Source organism: Pygoscelis adeliae, unplaced genomic scaffold, assembly GCF_000699105.1.
Source record: "Pygoscelis adeliae isolate BGI_AS28 unplaced genomic scaffold, ASM69910v1 Scaffold4, whole genome shotgun sequence".
In the NCBI taxonomy this organism is placed as follows: Eukaryota; Metazoa; Chordata; class Aves; order Sphenisciformes; family Spheniscidae; genus Pygoscelis; species Pygoscelis adeliae.
The window spans coordinates 5,514,707-5,528,865 of NW_008824986.1; the positions used below are offsets into that span (position 1 = coordinate 5,514,707).

General features: G+C 38.5%; 1 protein-coding gene across 1 annotated transcript in view; it reads right to left on the reverse strand.

Annotated features, from left to right (window-relative positions):
* Positions 1-11,088: 11,088 nt before the first annotated feature.
* Positions 11,089-14,159, reverse strand: part of BICC1 (BicC family RNA binding protein 1) — a 76,550-nt gene continuing 73,479 nt past the window's right edge. Inside the window, exons 20-21 of the mRNA XM_009325845.1 lie at positions 13,028-13,127; positions 11,089-11,479 (exon numbers count right to left, since the gene is read on the reverse strand). Coding sequence (XP_009324120.1) covers positions 11,349-11,479; positions 13,028-13,127 — 231 coding nt within the window. The 3' untranslated portion in view covers positions 11,089-11,348. The remainder of the gene's footprint in view (positions 11,480-13,027; positions 13,128-14,159) is intronic.

A 14,159-nucleotide genomic window follows, 5' to 3' on the forward strand; every position in this document is an offset into this window, starting at 1 on the left:
CCAGCTTTCCCCCAGTTTATATGCCGAGCATGACGTCACACGGTATGGAATGTCCCTTTGGCCAGTTTGGGTCAGCTGTCCTGGCCGTGCCCCCTTCCCAGCTTCTTGTGCACCTCCCGCCTTCTCAGTCGGTAGAGCATGGGAAGCTGACAAGTCCTTGACTAGTGTAAGCACCGCTTAGCAACAACTAAGACATTGGTGTGTTACCAACATTGTTCTCATCCTAAATCCAAACCACAGCACTGTACCAGCTACTAGGAAGAAAATGAACTCTATCCCAGCCAAAACCAGGACACCCAGACAGATTATTTGGAAGCATTAAAAAGGGCGGGTGGTGAGAGGGGAGGTAGATCAGCCAACCAGGATCTCCCTGGTGATGCTGGGGGGAGAGCTCCTCCAGCACCTACACAAGTAAATAGCAAAGCTGCACTCAGAGCTGGCTGAACATCTCCTGAAAAACAGCTTCTGTTTTCACTTCTGTCTGCGGAGGAAGGTGCTCTGAGGCCTCGATCATCACTGAGCCCCCATTGCCTGCTTCCCCAGGCACTACTCAGAGTACCTGGCACCTGCATCGGTCCCCCCAGCATAGCAGGGGCAGTGGGCAGAGCAGCACTGGCACACAACAGCAGTGGTAGCACCCACCTATACAGCAAAGCATTAGAAGCTTTCTAGATTTTGCCTCTATTAAAAAAAAACCCACAACTTTTCTTCCGGATTTGAAATAATGGAGGAAAAAGAAAAAAAGCCAGGAGACTGTATTCCCAGTTTTCAGTCAAGCTCAATGTTCAGACTATTTGTGGGCTGGAAGGGAGCACACCAAATCTGGGATCAAGTATCCCTGTGCCACTGTCAAGTTAGAGTATTGTGGTTGTCTTACCGTGTAAGACAACCGTGTGGTTGTACTACCGTGCTGCTGCAGTAATAATGTGTCCATGTTTGGTGCTCCCATTTCAGAAGAGATGCTGAAGAACTAAATGGCAGCGCACGGAAAGGATGGAGAATGGGTTACAAAGATCCAAAAACCTTCAGAAAAAAAATATGTGGAACTCCATCTAGCTAACTTGCAGGGGCAAAAATCAGAGCATGACTTTATTGCAACCTAAGTATCTCCTTGTGGAAATTTGAGGTATGATTTAATTTAATTTATATGAAAAATGTTAAGAAGTGGCTGGAGATAGATTCTGACTTTAGCTAGATTTAAAGTAAGGTTAGACTTTTTGCTTAGAAGGGAAACTGCCCATTCAAACACCTACTAAAGATTGGCAAATCATTGAAAATGAAGAGAGTGGGGTTTTTTTGTTGTCGTTAACTGAAAACTTTCAAACACTTTCTCAATAGAGGTATGAACCCACATTTATCAAAAATAGGCTCAGTACTTAATGATGAGATATTAAAACCATTCATGAAACATTACCTCCCTCTTTTCAGAGCAGTGATTTGGTGACGTTTCTTAAATGGTGCATCATACTTCCAAGCAGATGCTCCCTTTGCCCATTTTCACTTGAGATAAAGCTCCTGAAAATGCACAGTGCACCACACAGTTGGTTTCCTCCTCTAATCATTAATCATCACCACTCCAGCTAATAAGCAACGGCAAAGCAAAGGTTTGCAATATTTTCTGCTCCTTCAAGACCTGTTGCAGCAACTCTTCTCAAAGTCAAATATGGACACTTTCATCCAGTTTTCCTAATAGCTGTTCATGTTAGTCTTTGACCATCCAACTCCTCACTTTGTTTATAACACGGCAATATTATAGCTTGCAAGTAAGAAGAAAATCATGCTGGAAGAGTTCTTCATTAGGATATTACATAATGAAAGCTGTGAATGCTGCAAAAGGAAAATAAACTATTAAGCAGGCATTTGCCAGTGTTGGTTTCAGTTATGGGTCCCCATGGAGTAAAACTCACTTTTATGCAGACTTGAGTAGCCGCCAGGAGATAGACCATGACATTTGTTTTGACAAATAACTACCTAACAGGGGCAGTCCACTTCATTTAACAGGAATTGAAAGAACTCTACTTTCACAGAAACAGCTTAGCAAGAGACAGCTTTTATGGGAAAAGAAAGACCTGAAAATTTATACTATCTTGGAGTTCTGCCTTTTCATGCTTGAGCATGAAACACGGGCATAAATTGGTTCCCTTGAGCACACAAATTCAAAGCCTGTTCATCATGGAACACAAGCTTCTCATCTCCGAGTAAGTGAACATGTAGCAGCTAGACATTTCTTACAACATATTACTAGGCCTAGAAGTCTGGAGAACTTATTTTCAAAAAATGTAGGCAAGATCACAGCATGCACGGCGTAAGTAAGTATTGCTCTACCGTGGATTTCTTTTCTGTGCTTAAACACAGAACAACTTCAGTAGATTCAAGCAAAAAGAAAAGCTGACCTGGTGAAGAGTTAGAGGTCAAGCAAGAAAGCTTTCAACATCTTTTTGATATTTCCGCACACCTCCCATGTTGAACAGCACATGAAAACACATCAGAATGTTTATCAGAAAATTATTTGCTTTCAGGAACCATAAAGAACTTCATTTGTCTCCTGCCAAATTTTGTGAGCTTGGAAAATCTTAATTAGATTAAAAAAATGCTTTACAATGAAACACTGAACTGTTATCTGGTTCTGGGAAGGGAGGTGGAAGGGACAGAGCCTCAGTGATTCTTTGTCATAACTTTCTGGGGTTTTATGTATACACACAAATTCTGAAACTTCCACAAAATTTCACTTAAACTCCAAATAGACCAAGGGTACAAAGCCCCTCCAATATACAATTTCTAGTACAGCTGTGAAAAGACAATGCATTTTCATATAGTATTTGATTTAATGCCCATTTTATCCCTGATAGTATAATCACAAAAAACTGAACACTTGAAAGTGATTTGGCAAACAGAACCAGATGTAAAATGTCTTGAAGCTCACAAAATCATCACATAACAATTAAGCAGAGAGAGGACTTGAAAATACTGGGTTTCAAAGTTTTCAGCAGATCAATATATCCATTCAGTCCAGAAATTCTCTCATACCTCCTGACACGTTTACACAGTGAGAAGATGCACTAGGAACTAGATCATAAGCGATTCTGGTTTGGGGGTTTCATTATCTTGTCTCTGCAGCAGCTCCAAGGCAGAGCTTTTATATTAACAGCATTATTTGTTATTATTATATTAACATAATGTGGAGGCAGTTCCACATATTAACATGCAACTGAAGAACATGGATGCATTGGCCATTGGCCTTAGCAGAAATGTTACAGACAGATGGGAAGCAAGAAAGAAATGTGCTGTTCTACTCCAGTAACTAATGTTAAAGAGGAAATGGGCGGACATTAAAGAATCCTTCTGTCTATGAATAATTATGTATTTATTATTGGTTACAGGAAGTGCCCTGTGGAGTCACTTTGCATAATCATTTTTAAACTGTAATAAGAACTCCATGCAAAAGGACAGATGCTCCTTTCTATGAATGCATTAAAAAAATGAACCAAAGTAGTAAATTAATGTTTCCTTTACTTACTCTTCATGAACAACCGCCCATCTGAAGAAATTATGCCCTCATCTAAACTGGCCTTATAATCACAATGTACTGTTTATGTTGTGCCTACAAATTTCATTCCTCACACTGGCCAAGGATGACCATTAGCATCTGTACCTTCACTGCCATAGTTTCTAAATCCAACACAAAAAGCAAAGGAAACAAGTCTGCCTGAAAATTTAAAATGCTTCAAAACTTCCCAGTATTATTTGTTTGAAACTTGACTGCTCACCAGAAGAGAGCAGAAACTAGAACCAAGTATGGGAGAGCCAAGATTTAGGAGAGGTGAGCAGACACCACCAGCAGCCAAGAAAGGCAGCAATGCTAGAAGTGTTATTTCCAGTCTCCAGTCATTACTTTTAAATCTCTTAAAAAAAAATCCTTCAAAACTCTCATCCACGCTAGCAGTTCTGGATACTCTCCACATTAATAACTCCCAGGAAAAGAAGCGAACATTGTGTTTGTGCAAGCAAAAAGCTCATGAAAACTGCATGTAAAATTTAAAAACTAGCCCCTTCTAGCATTTGGAGTCCAAAAGTATAATGGAAAGAAAGTACTGAGTCAATAGAGGAGCATCTGCAATCACTTTCAGTGAAGATGGAAGAGAAAACAGTGCTGGAGGCATACTCAGGAGGAGCCTTCCTAACGTGACAGATGCCTTCAGCATTCCAGCTTGCTGGCTATTGTCACCATTTGATGCAAGGAGAAACACTGCTGGGACAAAGATAATTTTAATATAGCTGCACAAAAATATCTTTTGGCTCATAGGGATTAGTTAGCTAGTTGTCTCCCATCCAGTTTCCAAGCAAGATTCAAATCTGTCAGCAATTTAGCCTCACTTACCATATTAGCTTTGTTTGTACTGATTTCTAGATGCTGGATTACATAAAAAGTATCTTTCAGTACCAAAAGGATCAGCATTTTTAGTACCGAATTGTCATTGCTAAGCATCCAATGCTGCATGCAAGCTGTTTCAGAGTAAGGATCTTTTTGGTACCATGCAATAGCAACTTCACATTAAGGTGAGCTTAGGCATGAAAATAGAGGCTTACTCTTGAGAAACCAAAAACTGTTCTGCTGCATGATGGGAAGACTCCTGCTAGAGGAATAGGATGTGAATGTTTTGTTGTATCTGAACTTTAATTTTCTTCAGGCTTAAAAAGGATTCATTCTTGGGTTCCATCTTCCTTTTCCCTTAGCACATTCGTGTCACATATAGCAAGATTTACTGTCTACTGAAGGTCTCTTATGTTATCCTTCCCCAAAAAGCTTACATATTTTCCACTTCTCTTCTATATGGTCCGTATACAGCACGAGATTGCATTTTCTGTGGATGGTTTTGATTTTGGGAACCATAACAGAGTGCCATGTGCATTTCAGGCCTCTTCAAATCTTCTGTCCTTCATAGATGACAAACTGCGATTTTTATCATAGCAAAAAAAATGTAAAAACATCCATATCAATTCATGGTCCCAGGGTTATTACATTAGCGGCAACATTATTTCTTAAAACATTCATCACCCATTGTTAGAAGTGATAAATTTTTACTTCATTATATAATTGGTTCTTTTTCTCATGTGTTTTGCTTTTTCCATCTGTTAGTTTCCATGAAGTTGCAACACAGTTTTGGCACAAACTAGGTAATTTCCATCACAATGTATTCATCTTCATATTTTTGTCAAACATCTGGAATCATTCTGCATTTCTCAGTAGAGCAAATATTGCCCAAATCTTACTCCTCAGAAGACTGGAGAAACTTGACATTAGATGACGCTTTGACTAGCACATAAGTTTCTGCATCTTCATAACCAACTGTCTTCATTTCCCAACATAATTCATATCTACTCTGATTCATTTCAATGTCAAAAATTCATAGAATACTTCTCATAATTATGGCTCAAGATATTCTAAAGACTACTGGGAATAACAAAACAATACACTGTGAGTATACTTATTACATGTAATTCCAAGAACTTCAGCATATTTTCTGGACTATTTATTAAAAAAAAACCAAACAACTTGAGAGTTTGCAAACAATTTTTTTTCCTTCAAGGCTGAAAACTTGCTTTTTGATCAGAAGTTATGAGTTAATTGTTTTTTGCTTTTCTTTATGGTTGTTTTGCTATTAAACCTTATTACAGTAAGTAGTTTGTTAACATTTGTGTCCATTCTTTAATAGTATACTTTCTACAAAGTGAGAGGAAAAATAATCTAATTAACAACCATTAGCTCCTCCTAATAGTTGTGTCAATATTCAAAAATGGCAAACATGACTGTTCTACTACTCTATTTTGATTTATAGAATAGAATAAAATGTTTCAAGTTGGAAGGGACCTACAACAATCATCTAGTCCAACTGCCTGACCAACTCAGGGCTGACCAAAAGCTAAAGCATGTCATTAAGGACGTTGTCCAAATGCCTCTTAAACACTGACAGGCTTGGGGCATCAACCACCTCTCCAGGAAGCCTGTTCCAGTGTTTGAACACCCTCTTGGTAAAGAAATGCTTCCCAATGTCCAGTCTGAACCTTCCCTGACGCAGCTTTGAACGATTCCCACACGTCCTACCACTGGATCCCAGGGAGAAGAGATCAGCGCCTCCCTCCCCAGGTCCCCTCCTCAGGAACCTGCAGAGAGCAATGAGGTCGCCCCTCAGCCTCCTTTTCTCCAAACTAGACAAATCCAGAGTCCTTGGCCGCTCCTCAGAAGACATTCCTTCCAGCCATGTCACCAGCTTTGCTGCCCTCCTCTGGACACATTCAAGGACCTTCACATCCTTCTTAAATTGTGGGGCCCAGAACTGCACACAGTACCCAAGGTGAGGCTGCACCAATGCTGAATACATCGGGATAAAGACCTCTTGACCAGCTGGTTATGCTGTGTTTGATGCACCCCAGGATGTGGTTTGCCCTTTTGGCTGCCAGGGCACACTGCTGACTCATATTGAGCCTATAAATTCTGTAAGTTCTATAAATATTTTGTAAAATTTGCTTTGTTGATGCATGAAATCGCGTAAAACATTAAAATCAGGAACACTATGAACAGGAACTTCTGTGTCTGTAGCACAGGAAACAAAGATAAACCCAAATTTTCCTTAATACAATGGCAAATCACAGTCTGCAAAAAGCCTCTTGTAATTTCTGGATTTAGTTTTCAGATATGGAAATGACCCAGATAGTATCTTAAGCCAGAAGAAAAATAAAGGAAATTTATACCAAAAGCATGAGTTTATTGTGTGGTGCGTTTCAGGTTTTCCTCACTCACAACTACCCCCAATTCAAAATAAGAGTTCATTTATCTTTTAACCATTTCAGGCATTCTGTAAACACTTTCCCTAGCTGCCTACATGTCTTTACAGTTCTCCACTTTCAAAGAAGCTGTTGAAAATATTGTAGACACCAATGATGCCTATTGCAAAGATTTCTGGAAGTCCATTTGCTTTTCCATCTTCTCAAATCCTCAATAATTTTGCAGCAACTCCAAATAAAAGCCAAGTCTTTCTTTTGCTCAGATGTCTGTGACACAAAGCAAGCCGGTTCTTCAAGTATAAAAGGTAGCTCCAGCAGTGTCCAGACTTATCTGGAATCAAATGCTTCTTGGCTTACTTCACAGTACAAGCACAAGTTTCTGAATATCCTTGCCACCACACCTTTCCTGACCAGCCTGCGATGGTACTCATACACCTTTTGTAACCATGTTTTCCAGGGCTTTGGAAAAATAAGTCTCCTCTGGCAAGCACTTGATCGGAGTGGGGTCAAACAGTAAAGACAGATGTCTCGCTGTTAACCTTTACACAGCCTGGAGAATCCATCCCTTTTCTCTTGTGTATTGGCAACATTTCTTGGTAGACATCTTCCTCTTCCAACTGGAAATCACCAGTTTTGCTCTTCTGACTGGTAGCAGAGAGAGGTGATGAGCATCTGGAGAGTGAAACCTCTTTGTTCAGGGAGCAATCCTGTTCATGCCGTGCCATGCCAGCTGCTGGGAACACTGCTTGCACCGCAAGGAGAGCGGCCATCTAGCTCTGATGCTCCATCACCATTCCTCCTCTTTCCCACACCATCTTCAACAGTCTGCTGACTGAAGCCACATGGTGGTCCATTAGAAGCAATATTCCCAAATAAATGGTCCACAAAGGAAACTATCTTGCTTCAGACCTCTGTAGTTCACTATTGCTCAGGCATCAGAAACGCTGTGCAATTTGCAAGTCCATCTGCCTGTGCAATTTCCATGTAGTTTATGCCAATGCCTTGTGAGTTGGTACTCAGCAACATACCCTTCAGTTGTCCTCAACAGAAGAGCTTGTTGATCTGTCCCCTTCCCAGACTTGTTCCCCCATCTGCAATTCCCAGTAGGTATTCAGATACTCACAGATTTTTAAAAGGTCGGTGAGCCAGGAATACTGTTATTTAAGTGGAGACCTGCATGTATAAAATAGTTAACAAGGAAAACACAATATTGAAATGCCTGAATGCACTGAGTGAGGTAAGTAATATTAAACTTGTATCACTACATGTCAAGCAAACAGACAAGACTGATGTGACATTATGTACATATTACCTCAGTGTTAAAACTATACCTCTCACTAGATTCTGACCGGTTGCATGGCCAGCATCCCAAATAAAGAACCCCTATTGTTTTTTTCCACTTCTACACTGGAAGCAATAGTATAATGACCACCATGAAAGAGTACATACAACGGTCCTGCTAACCACACCAAAACATATATAGTCATTAGAACGGGAAGACCAAAGAAAGAATAAAACTCATGTAAACCAAACCATTAAGACCTGCTATGAATTGAACCTGAGATAATTTAACTCCTTTCCTATTAATTTTTAAGGAGAGGTATGTCAAAAAAGCATTCTCATTTAAAAGCCAGACAAACACACTGTATGTGACATAAAAAGAATAGTAAAACACACGGAGCATTAGCACGTGAAAGAAACATGTTGCAAGTATGTCAAATACTGCTTTTTGTATTTTATTAACAAGTAAGCATCCCTGGAACTGGGTCTATATAAAAAATACTTAATTAACCAATCAGAATACAAGGGAGTTATATAAATTTATTTTATGCAACATTGATTAGTTTTGAAAATTCCCATTTTTAATGTTTTAATTTCATCTTTTATTTTAAAAAAAAAATCACTAAAAGGACACAACCCACAAAAATACAATCTGTATCTGCTCTATATTTACAGATAACTGGTCACTATTAAGGCACAGATTTAAAACTAACATTTTTATGTAGCAAGTCAAATATTTGTGCATAATATAACACTAACAATAACGGTACACTGTACTGTCATATTCCCTTTGTGGAATCAAAATAAGTGAGAAATTTTTTTCTTCCAGTGTGTTCTTTTTTTGTGTGAAGCCCTCTTGAAAAATAACGTTGTTAATGGGAAATTCTTCACTTTGGTGTAGATGATATAAGCACTGCTCAGCAAAAGACCACATCAACTTAATACTGTAATAAAATCAGTTTCTGAGTATAGTACTGTCTAGATACATAGTATGTACTTACGAAAGATTAACAATCTAAGAGTGTAAAAGGTTTTCTGATGCTTCTAAAGTTTAGGCAAAACAAGCAAGAAGGGGTTGCAGAAAATTCTGTACAAAGTGCTGCTGAATATTTATTTCATTAAAAATATTTTATAAAATGAACATGACTGAATACACTTTGATTTGCAAACACTGGTCTTGCAGATGCAACCACTTAAATGACAGCTTATCTGTGAGCACGTAGTCCATGTGAATGGAACTACCTACATGCTTAGAAGTAAGGACAAGTGTAAATAGTTTTAGAATTAGAAGTTGTGGCTTCCACAAGGGTTTCCATGAAGTTGCTCTTGCCCGTGTAACACACATACACACAAATATCTCCTAGATATGTGGATATTGACTTCTGGCATTTGAGCACAGTAACTTTCATGTGATCAACTGCATGTGTACAAGATGCAGTTTTATCCATTCAGATCTCTAGTACAATTTTAAAACCAGAGGAAGCTAACTGCTACTTGGTCTACAGGAGAAGTCACCCAGCTATACACCATTAAGTAGATATGGCTGAAATGAGTACTGAGCAGTTATTTTTTGCTAACCGCAGCAAGACTTTATATTATTGCTTGATCATCTATGCCCTCAAGTAATAGTTTCTTTAAATTCCCTTTCTGTGTGCAAATTTCTCTATACATCATTTTGTATTCTCACCTTAAAAGAATTATCCATGGAAAGTGTCAAAACTATTTCTCACCCATTTTTGCATAAAAACCAACTACTGTAAATGTTATTCTAATGCCTTCTGTTAAGAGCACTTGACCGTGGTTTATGTCCATCTCAAAAGGCTTGTACACTGAACATAAATAATACATTACAGTAGAGGTAATTCACAATATTTCTTATGGGAATGCTTTTCAACAAATTAATGCTTGGAAACTTCATATTGCATTGCAGAAAGAGGCACTTTATGAATTCCTTCATTATATCAGAACCCTTCATAAACCCATAACAAGACAATGGTAAAGACAGAGGAATAATATTGCCAAATCATTCGGACTTTCACAGTATAAGAATGCAATAGTTAGCTCTAGCCACTTATAATATGGACTCTTTCTGTTGAACATAACTTGTTTCAGAAATAGTTCATCTCCAGAGTTTTAAACACTTCTGCAGCTGACAATTACAAATCTAGATTGAACAAAACAGATGCTATTACACCTATTTTACGTAGGTCGCTTAATTGCTGCATGCATAGTCATGTAAGTAATATGCGTCACTTATTAAATGGCAACAGTGCTGTCTTGTCAAATTAGATTAGTTGTCTGTTTAATCAAACTGACAGCCCAGAGCTCTAGTTTGATGAAAGCCTTTCATTCTCTACCATAAACCTGCAGTAGATCAGTTCAATCTGTTACGTATTGTAGGTGTATAGAATCTAAAAATAAAAGTCTGATATAAATAAGTGTCCTTTAGTGGCAGGGGACTAAAAATAGCCCTTTGCTTTGAGACAACCATTAAAAACAGTTTTAGCATAACAGGCAGCAGTTAAATATGATGACTGCAAAGGGTTAATATTGCAAGGTCCATTTTGGTCTTTCATTGCATCTGTTACAGTGAGTGAGTATTATTGCAAGCAGCATTAGACTGCTTCGTAAGAGCGTAATAGGACTGGTCCACTACCAAGTGGCTTGATTTGGAACAGTCTCTTCAGATAACTACTAGGGAGACAGAGAGGGAAAAATCTGCCTAAGAACCAGTTTCTAGTACCATTATAGTGAGATGTGACTTAATGCAGGAACACCTGAAAAAAATTTGATTAGTGCCAATATAAAAATTGATATGGAAATGAAAGAGAAATAAATTTCCACAGGACAAGAAATCAGAACATGTAAAGTGCAGAAAGACCTCAATAATTATTTTAAGCAGTACCAGAAAAATCCATCTTGATAAAATCCAAAATCTATGCTCTCTGGCATCCCAGCTCTTCATTCTTCCTTCATTCAACAAAGTAAAAATTCAGTGCATACATTATAGTTATAGGTAATAAAATACTAAACAAAGAACCCTATATTATTATTATTGCAAATTCTGTCCAATCTACACGAGTAAAACGTAACCCACATTTGGTGTTTTGAAAGACAACAGACAAAATGTGTTTTCTTTTTTTTTGGCACAGTATTGTGCAGACAAAATGCTTTGGTCCTTGACACCCAAACTCCCAAAGTGCAGAGGGTGGTGTGCAGTGAAGGCTGTCCACAGGATTGCCATGTCCATCTTTACAGCTGACTTTTTGAGCCACGACTTACTGCTACCAGCGACCGCTGACACTAGCAATGTCCGAATGATACTGACGCGGCAGTCTTCCACTAGCTCCACCTTCCAGGAATGAGGCACGTATGTTTGATGGGTCAAAGAGCTTTCTTCGGTTTTTATTCAGCTCTATAAAGGTCACACAAAAAAATTTCTCATCAGAAATTAATGTCAATATTTTCATCTAAAGCAAAAGCAAAATTTCTATTTAAGCAAAGAAAATATTTTAGACAGAACAGTATGAACTGAGAATGTCTGTGAGGTACTCGTTCAATTTAACAGTTCAACAGGATCGTAAGAGTGCCAGGTTAAGACTCATAGAGGCTGCTTGGGATGCAGGCATCTATTTGGTGCAATTCTTAATTGGCACTGATACAGTGTGGAGTAGATAATATTTTACAATATTGATTTAGATCAAATTGACATAGCTGAAACACTTTAAAAAGGTTCTGTTATAATACCCAAAGGCTGCAATCTTCCTGAAGGTACATGCACACAGAATGTACGGCTGCAGCACAACCATGCAATGTAAACTGAGATGACAGAAAAGCTTATTGGCAACTTGATCATTTCTCAAGGCACAATTCTTTAAACACAACACTGAAGCAATATCTTAATAAGGCTTTTTAGAAAAAACAGATGCTCACCTCTGATTCAAACATGCACCCTAAGCTTGTATTAGCAAATGCTCATCCAAAATGTTTTTCCTTTCCCCACTTTTCTATTCTTGTAAACAAACTCCATGATAGATACAAATCAGTGAAAGATTACATAGATTTTCACGATTGCTATTGAACTAAGTACATTGCATTTTTACCCTCTTTATGCCACCATTTTAAATGCATAGAAAACATTCACTAATGGCATCAGAAGAAGAGATGCAGTCGGGAGAAAAATGGTCTAGCGTTACAGTGAAGCATCTGAAGAAAACCCTTCCTCTGATACAGATTCATTGCCTGGACAATGTAATATGAAATCTCATGCTATTTATTACAATTAGAAAAAATCTAGTTAGGCATTGTGTACTACAACACATTGTAAGAAATTATATTTGGCCTTCATCTTTCTGCATGTAGGGTACAAGACAACCTTTTAATTAAAGTGGGTTAGAAAAATTCCAAATAAGACTTACGTGTTTCTTTTCAAACCTATACGTTTTGCAGAAACAACTGGCCTTGGGGAAAAAAAACAAACAAAAAACCAAACAAACGAAAAACAAAGGCCCCCAAAACCCAGGTAGTTTTTCCCAGTAGAATGATTGCTCTGCTAATCAATAAAGTGGGCGACAGGGTACCAAAAGCCTGAAAATGCCAGTTCCGACCGGTATGTAGTGCCGTTCAGACTCTGCAGAGCCTGTAATCCCAGAGCTTCTAGGACCCACAGTTTTGGGGCATAAAACAAAGCTCACAATCTGCTGTAAAACAAACTTTCTACCAAGCTCCAACTTTACAAGGGGACACAGGACTATGCAACTGAAATCTTATTTGGTAATGTGAAAGCTCTGTAAAGCCTGGTTTTAAGTGCCTGCTGATGAGGGGCAAGCCAATGTGACCTCTGTGGACCAGATTCTTACTTTTCAGTCTTTCCAAGATACTTTGTCAATTATAAACACACAACTCAAGTGAGAAGTATACAAACAATACTTAAAATCAACAAATTATAATCTGTGTTATTTACCTGAGATTGCAAGCAGCATTTTTCTTCTGGCACCAAAAGTGGTAATTCCTAACTCTTTCAAATCTTGATCAGTAAGAGTAAGGAATGTCTGCAGATCAATCTAGAGTAAAAAGAAATAGGCAAATCATGCAAAACAAGTCTCTCCCCAAAAGTATGAAGCCATAAATGTGGTTCAGAATAGCTTCACAATTTTTTTCCCTACTGCATTTTACAGTTACTCTGCCAAACTATTCTTTGCATGTAAACAGCAATCATTGCTTTCCAATGGATTCTTCACACAGTTGCTCAATTTGCTACTCTGCATTTCTGACAGATAAAGAGAAACTAAAAAGCGAGCAGTTTTAGAAAAGCACAGAAGATAAACAAACTTATTTATTTGTGACTCTCGAGATTTTGAGTATTTACCACAATTGCTGCAATGTACTTCGGAATAGCCAGGTATATATGTCTGTAGATATGGTAGGTGCTTCAGACTATAGCAGGTTAGCAGAGGATGATTGCCCAACTACAGGTGACGCATTTGAATTAAAGCACTGAGCATTTCATAGCATTCCAAAGTGTGTGCAACCATGTATGTTTGCGGTCTTTTTCCCTCCCAATAAAATTCACAGAAATGTGGTGGAAAAGTGTTTAGTTTTCACCGTGGCCAAACTACTTGGCTCATCTCACACCTAATCAGCAACTCAAGGTAAGAAAAACCAAAATAAAAACCCACCTGTCAAGCAAAAGCTATCTTTAGTGTTAGAAACCAACACAGCCATCCCTCCTTTTTAGGAGAGTGACTAAGATAATAGGAAAGGATTAATGACTGGATAATATGGGTATTATGGAACATGCAGGGGAGTACAGGGGAGAGAATTCTGTGTACAGTTCTTTAGGTTTAATCGAGGCACAGCTGGATTTATTCGCTCATATTGAGGATTGACCTTGCCACTTTCAGACTGGTTGCAGGCAAACCCCTGCTGGTGTCTATCCCACACCTGCCAGTGTTTTGCAATCCAAAAAGAGTTCATTAGCTCAGGTGCAGCCAGTTCCTAAGCACTTCTGTGCAGTACCACACAGGAATAAAATTCCCCTATAGCACTTAAGCAGCATGATTAGATAGAGACAAGAAATGCTGGCAGGAAACGCA